We start from the raw sequence: 20,180 nt of genomic DNA, 5'->3' as shown, positions 1-20,180 counted from the left end.
TAGCAGTGAGGTTGCTTTATTAGCTTTTCCTCAAGTTTATATACCAAAAAATGGAAAATTTTATACGGTATATGAAATAATAAATTGGAGTTTAAGATTAAATTGCATTAGATTAAGACATTTTAGCCACATGAGTTCAGCTACAGCTAATGGATACTGCTCACTTCCTCTGATTTTACTTCTTTACATCCTAGCAACTTTCTAATTCTAATATATGAAAATGCAGATGTTATTCACTCTCTTTTCCATTATATCATTAATACTGTTATCCATAGAGTAAGGAAAAAATGATGGAGAATACTGAAATTCAACCCAGTGCTGGGTGGGAAACTTGGTTTTCTTCAGTGACCATCCATCAAATCAGTCAAATTAAAAAAAGGATGCTTTCAGTTGAGCTTTGCAATGCTGACACTAGCTGGAACTAACTCCTGCATGTGCTCAGGTTTTGTTATACTTCTCTAAACAGAACAGTTCTAGAAAGGTATTAGTTATGCTATCTGCATTTCCTTTAGTTGTCCATATGCTGCAGTGGTCACGAGCTTTGTTTGCCTTATAAGAAAAAGAATCTTAGCCAGATATATTATGAGTTGTTCCTGTGTAGCAATTCTTACATTCACATTATTCCCTTTTCTTTGAGTGTGAAAATGGGGATGTGGGTATTACTATCCTTGTTCTCAGACCTGTGCTCAGGAGTCTAATTCTATTTCTTATCTGAAAATAACTCAAGAAGAAGCCAAGAAAGTAGGTATATATGTTCAGAAGACAAATATTTGTAGAGCTGGTCACCTTGAGTAAGTTTTAAATCCTTTGATTAACTTAGATACTAACATTTAAAATAAGAATCATATTTCAACTAGATATTACTTCTATGTTCTTATGAAATTACTGTCTGAAAATGAACTAATTGCATATACAATCCTCTATAAGCATGAATCTATACAATATCTGTTGAGGTCACATATGATCAATTTTTAATGTACAAGACAATAACTTTGCTTATATAGCTGCATGCATATACAAAAATGTACATAAAACTTTCCTTTTACCACCACCAAATGAAGGTGAACTTACCCTTTGGCATATAATAGTAGCAGAGAGAAAAAATGCAACCAAAAATCTTATAAGTTGTTGCATTAAAAAATGAGAAGGTGCCACTGATATCTTTACTGATAAGTATAATGTTAAACTATCTCCAAATTCCTGTATCCTTAGCTTACATTAATGCAATATATTACATATATTATATTGTTTTTACACTTTGAAAACCACTATTAAATTACATGTTTAATACTGTAAACTTAAGATAAAATGTGACTGATTTATATAACAATATAAGTCTACAACAGTAAATTTTACATTAATGTAAAGAACTGACAAATAAAAGAAGAGAAAATGAAATAATTTCCCAGTAAGAAATCCTCAAGATGAAGGTCAGATCCTGTTCAAGGAAACCATCTGGTTGAGATCCACTAAGCCATACCATATACAAATGATTTTTTTTTAAAAAAGCTTCTATTCATTAATGCATCACAGCTGCACTAAGTGTTACTTTATTTTTCCATGGTAACATCTTTTCTGTTTCAAGGATTGAATTTCAGTTTTGGTAGCAACGTATTATTTTGCCAATACTGAACATAATTGCTTGTTTTTAACATACAAGTGTTACCATTTCTTGAAATAGATTCTTCCCCTATTTTGATTATGTAAAGAACATACTCTCTATCCAGCAGTCTATAATGAAAGACCAATAAAAATAGCAAAATCTATCACATAATGAAGATAAAGCATGTTTTGTCTTTTCCATCAATAAGCACACTTTCTTAAAATTGTGCCAATTGTGTCATCAACAAAAATTTCAAAAAGAAGAACATTTGTAGTAATAAGTAGACTAAACTGATTTTGGAAACTGTAGTATTAATGGAGTATTAAGTTATATTATAGCTTGTTTGGAGAAGTTAACCCTTGACGTAAGGAAAACATTAATGTCCCTTGCATTTACATGACCTTTAGGCTTCATAGGTTTTTGAACTATACTTGGAAACTTATAGGCAGTTAACTAAAGTTCCCAAATGGTCTTCAAGGTATCCCCAAACAGAGTGCATTGCAGTGGATTAAATACAGTCTAAGTAGACAAACTGCTCTGAGATGCTATATAAATAATTTAAAGAACTTTATTATGGAAAGCTTGCACGCTAGCATTGTTTTTGTTACACCTGACTATAGACAATAGAACATACAGGTATCTAACCCAATGCTTACTTACCTTGAAAAGTTTAATTAATTTGGCTTCATCATTCCATTTTGGTCAAATGAAATTTGGCTTCATTATTCCCCATATAACCTTAAAAGGGGAACTTATTTTACAGAAATTTCAAAATAACGTAAGATTCTAAAAGTACATCAAAATATTCTTTTCTTTCATTTCCCATTCACAATTTCTTACCTGAAGGGTAAGGCACTTAACTGCATTCCATACCACACTAATGAATTCTTTCATTCTTTCCTCAGAACTTTTGCTGCACATTTCAGCTGAATTAAGCATGGCTTTCACTGGTACTGACAATGGTCGTGATTCTTTAAAAAAAATAAAGGAAAGACCAAATAGCTTGCTAAATGGAGTACATGTTACTATATACCTAATAATCCCAGTAAAACCAAAATTAGTTATAACTGAATCCTAGTTTTAGAGTTCAGCAGCATTAATAAGCTCCTTTATACTCCAAATTTGGAGCTTACAAATGTCCTTAAGTTCTAAAACTCTGTTCTCTTACTGATCTTTTGATCATGATTTGCTTGGCTCACAGCCCATTCCTCATAAATTTACTTCATGAATGGAACATCTAAAAGGAGATCTTTCTTTGGACTTTTAGAAGAAAAATAGAGAGACAGTAGGAATTAAGACACAAAAGCAAAGAAAGAAAATTAGTTACCTATCAGTATAGATTTGGGGTTATCCCTGGAAAAAGATATTTCCTTAAACAAAAAAACACCAAATCGTATAATCTTAATCTTGGTAATTCATAAATATTTGTTCCACACATTGTGTCTTATAATGCTGAGGGCTTTACAGGTCTTAAGGAAGCAGAACTCCATTGTCCTTTATATAACTATTTTACTGATTTTATTAAGGGAAGCTATTGCTGCATAGTTCAAATACATTATCATTTTTAAGAGTGCTTGCTTCCTGATTATCTTCGATTTTGGATACGGTAGGTTTGAACCCTGACAAAGATGTCAGGTTGAACTGACTAAGAAAATAGGCACCTTGAAGATTTAAGATACTTTTATTAGAACAGCTAATACATGCTAGCTAATAATAATGGAACCCTGCTACCTTTCCTCTCTCTTGTCTGAGATCTTTTTGCTAATTATTTTCTTGGTCTGGGCTCAAGTTCTGTTTATCTGATCATTGTCTTGGTAGTGTATCTTTTCTCTGTCCTTCAAGGCAATCCTTTTTATCCATTACAAACTATGATCTTTTCTAAAGTCTCCTTGCCTTTTTCTATGGAGTTATTTCCCACAAATCAGTAAGGATCTAGCAACATATCTCATAGGTAAGGAAAAGTATAACAGACTCTGGGAAAGCAGAGAAGAAAACAGGTCCATTGCAAAAGAGCCAGTCTAAAGGAGGGAGGAAGCATGAGAGAAGACTCAAAGTCTTCAAAACATTAGGTATACCTTGAGTGGGAGAACTGCTTTGAGAGGCCTTCAAAGTTGATTACAAGCCCTGCAAGTCTGCCTATCTCAAGAAATCAGAACCACTTGGATTTCTAGAAAGATATTCATTGTTGGTAGGATACGGGGGCAGAATTTTAAAAACCTATCAAAGCAATTTTCTGATTAAATTATATCTAGTACAATTAAGATGGAGTTGCTCTGAATCTCTTTCACATGCTTCTCTCCCTGGACTGAGGTATCACTTCAGCACTACCAACTTGATGTGATAATTATTGTATGTATTTTTTTAAAAGCTTAATTGGTTACAAAACTGGATGGTAATTAGAAAAAACTGAAGTAATCTTCTAGTAAATTTAACCTAGATTGACATTGAAATTCTTACCATTTAAATTGTAAAATTATATAAATAATTCCAAACTGAATTAAAGCAGACACACCTGTTACAGTTTTTGTTTTTACAGGGCTACTGGCATATTCAGAAGCCTGATTTGACTGATGCTTAATCAATGGTGTGCTCCCAACTGACATCTCATCATCTTTTTTCCTTGTGACGGGTGTCCCAAGAGAGACAGATCCAGCCTATCAGAATAAAAAAAGGAGGGAAAGAGAAACACAATGAGTAATTCAGTAGAATTGCAGGGCAAGCAAAATTAAATGCAGCCCTCCCTTCCTCTTTTCACAGAGTTCATTGATAAATTACTGTTGTTCCAATAATCCTCCATGCCTAGAAACTGGATCAAAAAATGGAAACAAGTATTTATTCAGCAAATATTTCTATCAGCAGTACTCTTATCTGGCCAGGTACATTGCACCAAACCTACTTTTTCATACAGGCAAAAATAGATCAGTAAACCTAATAAAAGAAATTAATTTCTTCCTTTAAAAATGAAGTACAGAATCGGATATTGCTTACAACAAAATGTTGCAGAATGGACATCTGGAGTTCACTGTTCAGTAAGTAAGTAAGTAATCCAGCAGTAGCCTTCAAGAGAGCCCATTTAATTAATTAATTAATTAATTAATTAATTAATTAATTATTGAATTTATATGCAGCCATCTCACCATATTTTGCCTTTGCATTCTTCCCTTGATTTCCTTTTTAAATTGACAGATTTCAACTAGAACCATGTTAGATTTTGATTCACTTTTCCTTCAGTCTCATACAAACATTCACCATGGAGTGGTTTGTTTTACCAGATGTTAATCCGATTCTGAATTATCTTACTCTTGTATTCTACTTTAGCTCTTTCGTGTTACTTCGGGAGGCTTTCCTTGTAAAGTTCCATAAGCACAGTCTATTTTCTTTTCCAGATGTAATCATTCAGACTATATTTTTCTTATTCCACAGTTTGTTTTACTTGCAATAGTCCTCTACCACCTCTAATTCTGAATACATATAATCTATGTATGTCACTTCTTAGGTGAAGTGCATGATTTATGGTCATTAATTTTGTTGTTTTACTGATCAAGATTGTTCAATTTGGCTTGAAGCCAATCAATTACTCCTGCAGTATATTTAATTACAGTGACTGCCCAAGCGTTTATTGTTTTAGCAATATTTCCATCATTTAGTTTAGTTTTTGTTTAAAAAAAAGCCCCCAAAATTGTTTGAAATAACTGAAATTATCTGTGTTTTAACTTGACTGTGCAATTAATCAGAAGCTTCGTTTAATTCTAAATATTTGTACCCTTCTTCAGGTGCCTGGTGCCTAATGACCATTCCATTCATTAGGTGTAACCCATTTTCTCCTGTAATCTTACCTTCTTTCTTTGCCAAATTGCACCTTTATCCTGTCCAAATTTCATTCTTGTATCTTTATTAAATATACAGACTAATACCTGACAAGAGACTCAATTGTAGATTCTGATTTGGAATAGTTTTAGGTTATCTCTATAAAGAAAATGGCTTATTTGGAGAGCTTTGTTAGTGAATTTTTACTTATAACTGATTCTGTTCAGAATACTTGTAAGTTGAATCACTGCTTCTACAAAGAACAATGGTGACAATGTGTTACTCTGAAACAGACCTGGTTTTATTCTTGCTTCTTCCAAATTTCTCCTATATTCTGTAAGGGTGGTTTCCCAGGAAGCAAATAACATCTAAAAATCTGTTAATATTTAAGTTTATTCCAAACATTTCCAAGTGTTTCCGAATCCAGCTATGAGAAATGACTTACAAGCCTTTGTATAATCTATTTAGGCCATAAAAAAATCTTTTAATAATATTTTTTTTCAATAAGTAACTGATCTTATGCCATGTGAATTCAGCAAGTCCCATTTTGTTCTACTGAAAATTAGCACATATTAGTCTTGCTAGAATTCCAGAAAACAATTTTAATGTTGTGGTAACCCTATGTGTTATAAGCCCACAGTTCTGTTCCCCTTGTTTTTTCCATAATAGAAACATTCTTCAAGATGTTTTATTATTATTATCATTGTTATTTTCATTATTATTATATATTTATTACTAATAATATACTATTAATTGTATGTTCATAATAGGTTGTTGTTATTATTACTACATTATTATTATTATTATTATTATTATTATTATTATTATTGTTATTGTTATTGTTATTGTTATTATTATTATTATTATTATTATTATTATTATTATTATTATTATTATTATAAAAATGTGAAAGCACAACTGCCAGTTCTGTAGGAAGGGTTGGGATTCATATGCATTCAACTCTTCCTAAAAACCCAGGGTGTCATAATCCAGCGGCCCCCAACCTTTTGGGCACCAGGGACCAGTTCCATGGAAAAAGATTTTTCTGTGGACCGGAGGCAGTGTGGTTTTATGTGCTGCCTACTTCTTTGTGCGGCCTGGTTGCTGGCATGCCGCAGCCTGGGACTGGACCACGGACCAGTGGTTGGGGACCCCTGTCAGGGTAGTAGATGGAAATTTTATCAGTGTGCAGATTTTGTAAATGCTGCCTAAGTGTTTTTGATATGGCACCCAGTGTGCCAATAATCAATCATTTACACTTTCTTCTTTTTAACCACAATTAAATCTGGTGCATTATGAGCCAAGACTTATGGGCTTGTATTTGGAAATCCCACAATATTTTAACATGCTCATTCTCTACTTTTTTTTTCAATTCTATTTTCACACAAAAGGTGAGAGTGTTATGTCATTATTTATAATCAGTTTGTGCGATCTTCTTGATCTTAATGATCTACTATTTTTTCTGCCTCTTTGACACAAACTGCACTCTGAATCATTTGATGATTTCTCAGTTATTATTATTTGAGGAATGTATGGTTCATGGGCAGAAGAGGGATCTTTATCAACAATAAATAGAAATTGGTAACTCTCTCTTTTTATCTGTGCAAACATATAAAATGCTACGGAAATTTAAATATAAAATACACTAGAATACAAATGCATCCTCTTCTTTTTATTTCCTTCCTAAATGAAGAATCCTTCACAAATGTAGAATCTAGACCCCAGATGTTTCAACCCAATCATTCATGTCTTAGAAATGGGATTTTCATGATTCTGGAAGATCATCACATAGTTATTTTACTCTGAAACAGGAATCAAACTGCTGCAGTTAAATTCTAGCAAGCTTTAGTGAGTTTAAACTTATGATTACATAATTTATATACTTATATAGTCATCCACAAAAACATGGAAAATAGAACTAAAGGAAAAATATGAAGTGCAATAAAAATATATCTGTAAGAAATAAAGAGTGCAATGAATGAATTATCTGAAAGAAATTATGTTTGTTTGTCTTGAATGCCACCAATCGCGCCTAAAGGTAACTAGGATTAGAATATAAGCAACACAGAAAAGAAATACCCATGGTAAATGTTTTGTTTTAGCTTTAACTTAACTTATAACAGCAATACTAATTCTCATCCTAGAATCAAGCATTGGGTTGAAAACCAGCTCCAGAACAGACAAATCACTCACTGTTAGCAAAGATATGGACAGCGCAACCAAGTTCACATCATTTTTCTAAAAGGATTTTTACATGCTACCAAGAAATCTTTATTCTCATCTTGTGGGCATCAAGGAGTGGAACAAAACTAGATTGATATTTCTAAAAACCTCTTAATCAAAAAGACAATACTGTATTGTAAACATAAAGAAAACAGATGGGAAAATGAAATACGTAAATACTAATAGGAAATAGGTTAAGATGTAAAATATTCTCATTTGCTCCTTTTTTTAGCTATCTTACTACAAAACCTGAAAAGTTTTTTCAGAGGACTCAGTAGACCGTCTATGAGATGGGCATGTTCCTGTGAAGCAGGGACAAAACAAAACAACACCCTCATTTTTCAAGTATCTACAATGAATTGATCAAAGGACACCATGCAGTAAGTTCCAAAATCTCTTCCAGCTTTTCTAAAACAGCATATATATTTTTCGTACTATTAAAGAAGCTTTCATTTACATTACATTAGTCTTGCCAGTATTATTATGTAAGTCTCAAATTACTTACATTTTCCAAACTTAGCTCTGTTTTTTGCTCTGGGCCCTGATTGAGAGAGGTGTTCCACACTAGAGGTGGTTAGTGGACCAGGAAGAAGATCCCTCCTCCACTTCTTTAGTTCCTAATTTATTTTATTTTTGTTAACTTTTAATATTTAAAATTTTAATGATTGTAAAATTTTATATTTTTGCTTTTATGATGATGTAAGCCACCCAGTCACCTGATCATTTATTTATATGAGCAGCATATACATTAATAAATATTTATCAGTAATCTTCTATAATTCTGAACGACATAGGTTCTTTGAAAAGCACCAGATAAAGTTCAGTTTCCCACTGAAATAATATGACAACAGTACCATCTTCTCTGTTATCTAGCATTGATTACAGGATCTTAAATGATCCCATTTACGTTCATGATGAATGATCATCTAACCAGCTTTCTCTACAGAAATACCTTTCACATGATTCTTTGGGGGGAAAAGAGCTAAACTGTGAATAAATCAATAAAGAGTAACTAGGCCATTCTACAATTTGTAGATTAGTATTATATATAACTCTAAATTTCAGGACACTTTTTAAAAAAGGAAATAAATACCATATTTTACTACAACCCAATAAAGAGAGTCAGAAGACATTATGTAAATTTATGCAGGCATTCAAAAGCCTTGCCATGGTTTTATATTGTTTTTCAGTAAATGTCAACATTGTTCACCATTCGAAATAAAAAGAAATGTTTAGACACTCGCAGAAGCCAACTGCAAATATAAGAAAACATCCTCTTTTTCCCCTATAACACTAACCACATAGTCACAACAGGAACTTTGCTCAAATAAGTAACAGCCGCCATAATCCACCCTGGATTTTCTGTGTAGTAGGAAAAGCACAAATGTAGTGCATTATGCTATGATTTTAAAACTCATTTTAAACTCATATTACATTAAAAATGCATAATGTTGAAGACCTTTCCTTCAACATTCCATGTTTATAACACGTTTTGAGTAGGAGAAAAGCACTGCTATTTTTAACTTTACTAAATCTGTAAGAGTAAAGTCATAGCTTAATAATAACATTTAAAAGTTTTGATCTTATTGATAAAGAAATAGCTATAACAGTAATAAGCAATGTTATATTATAAATGATCAAAACTCTATCCCAAAACTATATATGCTAAAGATCTCTCTCTCAAAACTTTTAAGAATTTTTCTGGCAAATCTACCAAACACAGACATGGAACATTTAAAGCGTATGATACAGAAGGTAACTTTACTTTAAGTAATGCAAAAACTGATATTTTTAGAACTATTTTTAGACAAGTACCTGCTTTACAATTTGTTCCATGAATTTCTTTTGGAACTACTTAAAAAATGCAATCTCATCACAAGCATATTCTAAGAAATCTATCTAACATAAAAGGTAAAGGTAAAGGTTCCCCCGCACACACGTGCTAGTCATTTCCGACTCTAGGGGCCGGTGCTCATCTCCATTTCACAGCCGAAGAGCCAGCGCTTGTCCGAGGATGTCTCCGTGGTCATGTGGCCGGCATGACTAGACGCCAAAGGCGCACGGAACGCTGTTACCTTCCCAGTGGTCCCTATTTTTCTACTTCCATTTTTACGTGCTTTCGAACTGCTAGGTTGGCAGAAGCTGGGACGAGTAACAGGCGCTCACTCTGTTACGCGGCACTCGGGATTCAACCCGCCAAACTGCCAACCTTCAGATCGACAAGCTCAGCATCCTAACCCAATGAGCCACCACGTCCCCTATCTAACATACCATATATTAAAATTGAGTGGATTCTAGCCAGTTTTACACGCTTTACAAGCTTTTCATCATTTCTTTATGGCATTATTTTCCAAACTTTCAAAGTTAAAAGGCTTTTGAAGATATCTTTTTAAAAATAAGTGAAGTCTAGTTATGTGCTTCTATCTTCAATCATGATCATCTTTCAAACAAAGACTATTATTCAAGTTGTGCCTATTTATAACTAGCAAGTCAGTTACCTACTTTTTAATACTATTGATGCTGACAAATATGATGCTAGAATATATACACTTGCTAGTTACTTAATTAATAACTGAAGCTTTTCAGGAGGTTTGTATTTTAGACTTCTGCATTTTTTCAATTTGATGGCAAATCTATAATAACTTGATGTTAAAGCTGAGATGACATAGGGAGGTTTCAGATGTCAATGCTTTTGGTTTCCTTTCACATATATTTTCCCTCATGTCTATTTCTCTCATCTATACTTCATGTATAAATGTTAATTGCTACGGCATTGAGAAAAATGCCAAAATGTAAAAAAAGATGTATTGAAATTTTTACCAGTAAATATTATTTTTCACAAATGTTATAAAAATATATCTTAGAAAGAAAACTCAAAAACACCAACTTATTCAATGACTACATTATTTATTTACAAAGCCTTAATTTGATTAATAGATAATGCACTAGAATTGAATAGTGCTGGAAGGGACCTTGGAGGTCTTCTAGTCCAGGGCTTTTCAACCAGTGGTACGGGTAGCACCTGTGGTACATTGGCACCTGGCAGGTGGTACGCGGCCATCCTAGAAAATTAGCGGGGGAGGGCAATGAGCTGAACCGGTGGCAGCACTGCACAAACCTGAGCGAGAGACGGCTGGAGCTGCAGGGCTCTCAGGGCTCAGTGGAAGCGCCAGGATCAGTGCCAGGCTCCAGCTGGAGCTCAACGCTGATCCTGGTGCTTCTGAGCCCAGAAGTGCTGATCAGCTGAAATGTTGCAGCATCTCCAGGGTCTTGTGATTTACATTCAGATGCTTGGCAACTGATTCATATTTATGATGGTCACAGTGTCCGAGGGTCATGTGAAGTGACCAAAACCTGCTGCAACCACCCAGCAGACAGGGGGAATAAAAGCCAAACACCCCCACCCCACCCCTGCTGCCAATCCTAAACAGAAATGCTCACAACAATGAAAACCTTGGACAGGAGAAAGAGCGCCGCTGGGCGGGCAGGCAGGTGTCTTGCTCGGCTGTGGCTTGGAGGGCACTTTTTCCAGTGCCATTGTAACTTTGAACAGCGAACAGTTGTAAGTTGAGGACTACTTGTACTTCATCACTTTTTTCCTTTTTTTTTTTTGGTCATCAAGTTTTGATACCTTGCTAGGTGATTGGTGGTACTCGGATGTTGCCATATCCTAAAAGTAGTACAATGGGTGAAAAGGTTGAAAAGCCCTGTTCTAGTCCAGTCCCCTGCTCAAGCAGGAGAACCTATAGTACCATCTAAGATAATTGATTCTCTAGCTTCTTTTTAAAAATTTCCAGTGATGGAGCACCCACGATTTCTGGGGGCAAGCTATTCCACTGGTTAATTGTCCTCACTGTCAGGAAGTTTCTCCTTAATTCCAGGTTGCTTCTCTCTTTGATCAGTTTCCAACCATTGTTTCTTATCCTACCCTCTGGTGCTTTGGTGAATAACGTGACCCCCCTCTTCTTTGTGGCCGCCGCTCAAATACTGGAATACTGCTATTATGTCTTCCCTATTTCTTCTTTTCTTTAGACTAGCCAAACCCAAGTCCTGCAGCCATTCTTCGTATGTTTTAGTCTCCAGGCCTTTGATCATCTTAGTTGCTCTTCTCTGAATTTTTTCCAAACTCTCAACATCTTTTTTGTGATGTGTCTAAATTTAATTAGTCTAAGATACTCAAGTAGGACATAACGTTTTCATTTCTCTGTATTTTACCGCATTATATTTCATCAAAATATAGAAGCAAGTTTTGACAGCTGGCTACAAGAATCTTTCTCTAAAGAATCAATCTCTATTGTTTTAGAAATAAATATACCTCCAAGACAGAGGATACTGTGGCTCATTTTAAGGTGTAGCTTTCTAACCAAGCAATTAGAATATTTGTTGTTTCATTTACCTCCTCTTTGGGAATTCTTTCAATAGAAAATGGAATATCTATCTATCTATCCATCCATCCATCCATCCATCCATCCATCCATCCATCCATCCATCCAACAAACACACATGTGCAACTACATAAAAAATACATGCCAGGAATTGGACCAAATATGGATGAGACAACAAACTGTCTTATAATTTACTGAAACTATGCTCAAGAAAACTCTGTGGCCAAATGTATTCAAAAATATCAATAAATATAAATAATTTACTTTATAATATGTCTGGTTGTTGCAGAAGCAATACAACCAGTAGATGTGTAAAATATGGCAGCTATTCTTCTGAGAAAAAACATAAATCAAGAAAACATAGACAAAAAGCACTCAGCTCTCATTTCCAGTATGTTAAATAGACCAGTTTCTCTTTTCTTCTTGTTTGCCATTTTGAAGGACTGTCAGAATTATTCTGTTGACATCTCAATGTGACCTGAATCCCATTCCACCCAGCCATTCATTTTCTTAGAGAACAGTGTTCCACAGTGGAAAAGAGCTTCTAAAGTAGTTTTGTAAAAAAGACAAACTTAAGTTGAGACAAAAATTATTTGTAATAACCTTTTCTCCAAAACTATCAAAGCTATACTATCTGCTGATTATTTTTTTTTAATCCAAGCTAATAGCTAAGATTAAGTTACATGCAATGTTTAGAAAGGAACAGCCAGACCACGCATTGCTCCTGGTAGCAGCAGGAGAAACACTCCGGCCTGATGATGACGGATGGGATTTCGTCGAAACGTCGCCACAACTTTCTGAAGATGAAAGGAACGCGGGAAGAAACCCGAGACTCTAGATCTACACATACAGACACCCGCGAGAATCTACGAAAACATAAATCAAGAAAACATAGACAAAAAGCACTCAGCTCTCATTTCCAGTATGTTAAATAGACCAGTTTCTCTTTTCTTCTTGTTTGCCATTTTGAAGGACTGTCAGAATTATTCTGTTGACATCTCAATGTGACCTGAATCCCATTCCACCCAGCCATTCATTTTCTTAGAGAACAGTGTTCCACAGTGGAAAAGAGCTTCTAAAGTAGTTTTGTAAAAAAGACAAACTTAAGTTGAGACAAAAATTATTTGTAATAACCTTTTCTCCAAAACTATCAAAGCTATACTATCTGCTGATTATTTTTTTTTAATCCAAGTTAATAGCTAAGATTAAGTTACATGCAATGTTTAGAAAGGAACAGCCAGACCACGCATTGCTCCTGGTAGCAGCAGGAGAAACACTCCGGCCTGATGATGACGGATGGGATTTCGTCGAAACGTCGCCACAACTTTCTGAAGATGAAAGGAACGCGGGAAGAAACCCGAGACTCTAGATCTACACATACAGACACCCGCGAGAATCTACGAAAACATATATATATATATATATATATATATATATATATATATATATATATATATATATATATATATATATATATAATAGGGACGCGGAGGCTCAGTGGGTTAAGACACTGAGCTTGTCGATCAGAAGGTCGGCAGTTTGGCGGGTCAAATCCCGAGTGCCGCGTAACAGAGTGAGTGCCTGTTACTCGTCCCAACTTCGGCCAACCTAGCAGTTCGAAAGCACGTAAAAAATGAAAGTAGAAAAATAGAGACCACTACGGTGGGAAGGTAACAGCGTTCCGTGCGCCTTTGGCGTCTAGTCATGACCACATGACCACGGAGACGTCCTCGGACAAGCGCTGGCTCTTCGGCTTTGAAACGGAGATGAGCACCAGCCCCTAGAGTCGGAAACGACTAGCATATATGAACAGGGCATATAAATAAAAGTACAAAAGTTAAAAAGGATTAAATTGTTGCCCAAATTAAAACAATCAAAATATAAAAAACATTAAAACCCTAACATTCCCCCATCAGGCCAGGCCAGCTTGTTCGAATAAATTGGTCTTTAACCCGCGCCGGAAGGAGCGAAGATCCGGTGCCATCCGGAGCTCAACCGGCAGTTGGCCCTCCCCCTGGGGGCCACCAGCCGGCATTCTCTGACCGGAGGCACCCTGAGGAGGCCCTCTCTGTGGGAATGCACAGGGTGGAGGGGAGTCGACGCCGGCAGCAGGTGGTCCCCGAGGTATTCCGGACCCATGCCATGTAAGGACTTAAAAACCATCACCAAGACCTTGAACCTCACCCGGAAGACAACTGGTAACCAATGCAGCTCGCGGAGCAAAGGTGTAACATGGGAGTACCGGGAAACTCCCAAGACAACTCTCGCGGCCGCATTCTGTACCAGTTGGAGCCTCCGAGTGGTCTTCAAGGGAAGCCCCATGTAAAGAGCATTGCAATAGTCAAGACAAGAGGTCACGAGCGCATGAGTGACCGTACACAGGGCATCCCGGTCCAGATAGGGCCGCAACTGACGCACCAGACGAACCTGAGCGAAAGCCCCCCTAGTCACGGCTACTATGTGATCTTCTAGGGTAAGCCGTGAATCTAGGAGGACTCCCAAGTTGCGAGCCCTATCCACGGGGGGTAAAAACTCACCCCCCATAGAAAGCGATGGAACATTTTGAATGTCCCGGGATGCCGGAATGTACAGCCACTCAGTCTTGTCAGGGTTGAGCTGAAGTCTGTTCCTCCCCATCCAGACCCGAACCGCCTCCAGGCAACGGGACATCACAGCGAGGGCATCACTGGGGTGGTTTGGGGTCGAAATGAAAAGTTGGGTATCATCAGCATATTGATGATACCCAACTCCAAAACCACGAATGATCTCACCCAGCGGTTTCATGTAGATGTTGAACAGGAGAGGCGAGAGGACCGACCCCTGAGGAACTCCACAAACGAGAGACCTAGGGGTCGACCTCTGCCCCCCTGCCAACACTGACTGCGAGCGTCCCAGGAGATAGGAGGAGAACCACCGAAGAACCGTGCCTCCCACTCCCAATCCCCTGAGACGCCGCAGCAGGATACCATGGTCGATGGTATCGAAAGCCGCCGAGAGGTCTAATAGGACTAGGACAGAGGAATATCCCCTGTCCCGGGCCCTCCAGAGATCATTCACCAGCGACCAATGCCGTCTCCGTGCTGTACCCGGGCCTGAAACCCGATTGGTACGGGTCTAGATAATCCGCTTCATCCAGGACCAGACGGAGCTGATGCGCCACCACACTCTCAACAACCTTCGCAAGAAAGCGAAGGTTGGAGCCTGGACGAAAGTTGGTTCAGAAATTACCTGTGTCAGGTCCATGTCCGTCATGGAAGCCATGAACTCCCGAGCTAACTCAGATGACCCTCCCAGGGATGGTAGATTGAAGTCACCCAAAACTATAAGTTTGGGGAACTCAATCACCAACCCGGAGAAGACATCGAGTAGCTCAGGCAGGGCTGCCGCTGTGCGACTAGGTGAAACGTACACCAGCAGCAAGCCCAACTGCGCCCCCGGACCAAACCTCAAAAAGAGAGACTCACACCCGACTATCTGAGGAACGGTGGTCTCCCGCGGACATAAGGTCTCCCTAATAACTACCGCCATTCCCCCACCCCTACCTTGAGCCCGAGGCCGGTGTAGCACTCGGAAACCTGGTGGGCAAAGATCAACCAAAGGGACCCCACCCTCTGGACCCAACCAGGTCTCGATGATACAAGCCAGGTCCGCATGCTCACCCTCAACCAAATCCCGCACAAGGGGAGCCTTATTACTCACGGACCTGGCATTCAGATACACCAGCCGGAGCTCAGGAGGCTGCACATCCTCGCTCCTGGAACCTCGGGGAAGAAACAGAGGGTCGGAGCGCCTCACCGCTTGTAAATAGCGGAGACGGCCCTCCCGGTAACGATATGGCCCCCTGTCCATACGCCTGCTGCCATACCCCAATGTCGTGGGAATCAGTAGTCCCACGACCCGCTCCCGAGCCCCGGATGTAACCACACCCCGCTCCCTCCCTACGCAGTCAGACCCCGGCCTGGCCTGAGCCATGGTTGTATGGCCACCCCCCATAGTCAGACAACCACTAACCCTCACCCCTCTCCCTAACCCCATAAAAAATTTCACTAAAAATTAACCAGGGGCCTCCTATTAAATTTACATCGAGGGCCCCTGCCCTTGCCCGGCCATCTCTCAGGGTCCCAATAATTGGGCCCTTCATCGAGACTGGGAATGGCAAAGAAGGCGGGACGCACCCAGGAGAGGGGGGCACCCCTGAGGGCGAACAAGTCCGTGCTGGAGTATCTATACATGAAGTCCGAACAAGTCCAGAGAAGGCAGTCCCGTAGTTGAAAAGTCCAATAGGAGGTTCGAAGGGGAGGGAGTGAAACCTTTGGGCTATCAACCAACCTACTGCCACTCGGTTGGGTGCTCCCAGGGGCAGACCACAACCCGTCCTCTCACGACGGGTCGCGAATCTGCTCCCGGGGATGGTCCAAAATGTACACCCTGGGTGGGGCATGACCCATAGAGCTCCCACCTCTATGGGGCTGCCGATGTAAAACAAGCCACTCTCCCACTGTGGCTTGTGCCCAGGTCCATCCCAATCCAAAGGGGAGAAAGGAGGCAGAATGGAAAGTTAAATAGTTGGTAGTCCGCCCGAACTGCTACGGCCACCGCTGCTCAGACAAAGACGCCAGCCGCCGCCATGTCGCTGCCGATGGAACGGGCCAGCGGACCTTGAAAACGCCGTCGTCGCCATCACCATAAGCGGCCGGAATGAAGCGAGCGAAGCGAAAAGCACCGCCGCCGTCGCCGCGGTCGTCCTCTCCACCGCCCAAAGCAGCCCGAGGACGCCGTCGGCGTCGCCGCCTCCACCGCCGGCAGCGGCCCGAAAACAGCACAGGGGACATCCCTGCCAGCAAGCTGACCAGCGGTCGTCTTCTCCGCCGCCGAAACGGCCCGAAGACGCCGCAGCCGCCAAAAGCAGCCCAAGGCAGGCCAAGCAATGCAAAAATGTCGCCGCCGCTGCCGCCGCTGCCAAAATGGAAGCGCTGATCAGCTGGAACTCCGAGGACGCCGCCGATCAGCTGGAACTCCGAGGACGCCACCGAAAACGGCCGAGAGCTGCTCAAAGACAACAACGCTGTTTCAACGGCCCACGGCGGCCCAAAACAGCGGAGAACGCCATCGCCGCCGGCCACAACTTCCCAACAGCAGCTCGGAGACGCCGAGGCGGCAGAAACTGGCAGGCCGAAAAAGCCGAGCACAGCGAACACAGCGGCAGACAAAAGCAGATGGAAGAAGCCAACTCGCAGACGGAGCGAACAGAACAGCAAGCTGCCTCATTCTTTGCCTCTTAGACTTAACAGTCCAAATCTCCTACCCAGAGGGCCCGAGAGGACCCCTGAGGGACTCCCAAGGGACGCCCAACAGCTGGAGCTCATGGAGCTCAGCCCAACACGTCCGCCATCTTGAAAATCATATATATATTTGTTTTCTGAGGTTTTCGCGGGTGTCTGTATGTGGACCTTTGGTCATTCGGGTTTTTTCCCGCGTAGAAATGAAGGTGTAGGCGCAACGTTTCGACGGAATCCCATCCGTCATCATCAGGCTGGTGGCTTCTGCTTCCTTCTTCTGGGAGAAGCATGTGGTAGTGGCTGTTTGTTCCTCTTTTTTAAACTGCCAGAGGGGGTGTGTTCTGTGGGTGGAGGTGTGCTCTGATTGGGTGGGGGATTAAGTGTGTTCTGATTGGGTGGGAGTGTGTTTTGAATGGTGGGGGTGTTCTGATTGGGTGGGGGTGTGTTTTGAGTGGATGGGCTGGTCTCAGCTGCCAGCCTTAGACCTGAGCTGGTGAGTTGTACACCCCAAAATACAATTCACCATGGAAACAGAAGCTAACAATCAACTTCCCTTCCTTGATGTCTTAGTCTACAAGAAATCCAACGGCTCCCTAGGACACACTATCTACCATAAAAACACACACACAAACCGCTATCTGAACGCACTCTCACACCACCACCCAGCACAGATCAACTCCGTAGCCAAGACACTCATCTCCAGAACAAAACACCTAGCTGACGAACAACACCTAAAAACTGAACTACACACTCTCACTAATGTACTAACAGCCAATGGATTCCAAAGAAACACGATTACCAACTTAATCCGAAGAGAGACACCCACAAAAACCCAAGACAGAGAACAGGAAAATGGCAAAGCCCTCCTCCCATACTTAAAAGGGACCACAGACAGAATCAGCAAGATCCTCCAAAAACACAACATCAAAACAGCATTCTACACAGACAGAAAAATATCCACCATCCTAAGAAACCCCAAAGACACAATTGGGTTAGGAAACCAAGGAGTATATGAAATCCCATGCACCACCTGCCCCACCACATACATCGGACAGACCAACAGAAGAATAAGTGCACGCATTGAAGAGCACAAAAACTCACTCAGAAAGGGAGAACAAACCTCATCCCTGGTCCAACACTTTGAAGCCACGGGACATGAAATTGATTTTAAAAAAACCAAAACTATCGCCAAAATCGAACATTTTAACAACAGAATAATCAGAGAAGCCATTGAGATAGGAAAACGCCCCCACAGCATGAACAAACGAGATGATACCTCTCGCCTACCAGCCATTTGGAAACCCGCCTTGATTGACAGACGAGTCCCAACCACCAAGAATGATACCAGACCCAAACTCATGATAACATCACATGACATCACCACCACACAACCATTCAAAAAGCAAATCCGAACCCACAATGATAACGACGCACAACCACAAAACAGAAACCTAACTACAGCTGCAACATCAGCCACTTTAAACCCCTCCAAACCACACAATAAGCAAACTGACACCCACTATAAAAACATGGCACCACCACAAACACGAAGCTGAACAAAAGCAGCACAACTCACCAGCTCAGGTCTAAGGCTGGCAGCTGAGACCAGCCCATCCACTCAAAACACACCCCCACCCAATCAGAACACCCCCACCATTCAAAACACACTCCCACCCAATCAAAACGCACACTTCTCCCAGAAGAACGAAGCTGAAGCCACCAGCCTGAGGATGACGGATCCTACTATTAAATACAGTACATTGTGTTGTTTAAGTGTTCCCTTTATTTTTTTGAGCAATATATATATGTGTGTGTATATATATATGTATGTATGTATGTATGTATGTATGTATGTATGTATGTATGTATGTACAAATTTATGTTTGTGTGTACACAGACACACACACATGCACGCACACTTTATTTGAGAGATATTGGGGCTATAGTAATTCATTTTCTTTCCATGCAAATGTTGTCAAATTAAACCTTTAAAAACTATATTGAAGAGCACTATTACAAAAATATCTGAATCTCTGTCTTTGCATCTACAGTTCAAACTATGAAATTATTTTACCCTCTTAAAATTTTATGCTATGTGTCATGTGAACATTTTCTTCCAATTATGGAATGTACTCATTAGCTGGACCTATTAACTTTACAGGTAATTCTCAGTGATCACAATTGCAATCAGAATTTTGGATGCTAAGCGATATGGTTATTACATAAGTCATCACATGACCAGACCCTATTTTAGGCCATTTTTACCATTGTCATTAAGTGAATAATATGGTCTTTAGATGAATTATACGCTTGTTAAGTGAATTTGCAAATGATGGAAGCAGATTGGAAAGGGCACAAATCTTGTGATGGCAAATATCATAAATGTGAGTCAGTTGCCAAGTGTCTGAATTATGATCACATGACCATGACAGACACAATTTCAAGGATGGGTTGTAAAATACTTTTTCCCAAGCCAGCATAACTTCAAACCATTATTAAATGAATGGTCATACTTATGGCACAAATCAAATGCTTTCTACAATACGTAAAACAAATTGTAAGTGATATGTGAGCATTTAATTTCTCCTGATTTATCAGATTTTTAATGTTTCAGTATTGTGCCTTGCATTTGTGTTGTATGTTGCCTTAGGACCATAAATAAATATGCAAAAATATCCTACCTGCTGCATTAGTCTGCTGTTCCGTTTTTGAGGTTGGTACATGAGCCAAGTATATACAACTGGATCAATATTAACAGTTAATCCCTGCATGCTGGCCAAAAGCACTGCTCCTACATAAAAACAATTACAAACAAAAGCAATGAGATTAATACATCAATGCTGAAAACCTTTGGAATACCTAATGCTATGTTTACAGGTCAAG

At 39.6% G+C, this 20,180-nt stretch overlaps 1 protein-coding gene across 3 annotated transcripts in view; it reads right to left on the bottom strand.

Moving 5' to 3' along the window:
- VPS13B (vacuolar protein sorting 13 homolog B) overlaps window positions 1-20,180 on the bottom strand; it is a 354,623-nt gene that overhangs the window by 207,678 nt on the left and 126,765 nt on the right. For all 3 annotated transcript variants that reach the window (XM_081322737.1, XM_081322739.1, XM_081322738.1), the window contains exons 20-22: window positions 19,979-20,088; window positions 4,116-4,257; window positions 2,444-2,574 (exon numbers count right to left, since the gene is read on the bottom strand). In XM_081322737.1, the coding sequence (XP_081178863.1) occupies window positions 2,444-2,574; window positions 4,116-4,257; window positions 19,979-20,088 (383 nt within the window). The remainder of the gene's footprint in view (window positions 1-2,443; window positions 2,575-4,115; window positions 4,258-19,978; window positions 20,089-20,180) is intronic.

This window comes from Vipera berus (genome assembly GCF_964194415.1).
Source record: "Vipera berus genome assembly, chromosome: 3".
NCBI lineage: Eukaryota > Metazoa > Chordata > Lepidosauria > Squamata > Viperidae > Vipera > Vipera berus.
The sequence above is the reverse complement of the archived record's forward strand: the minus strand, read 5'-3'. Positions and strand labels throughout refer to the sequence as shown.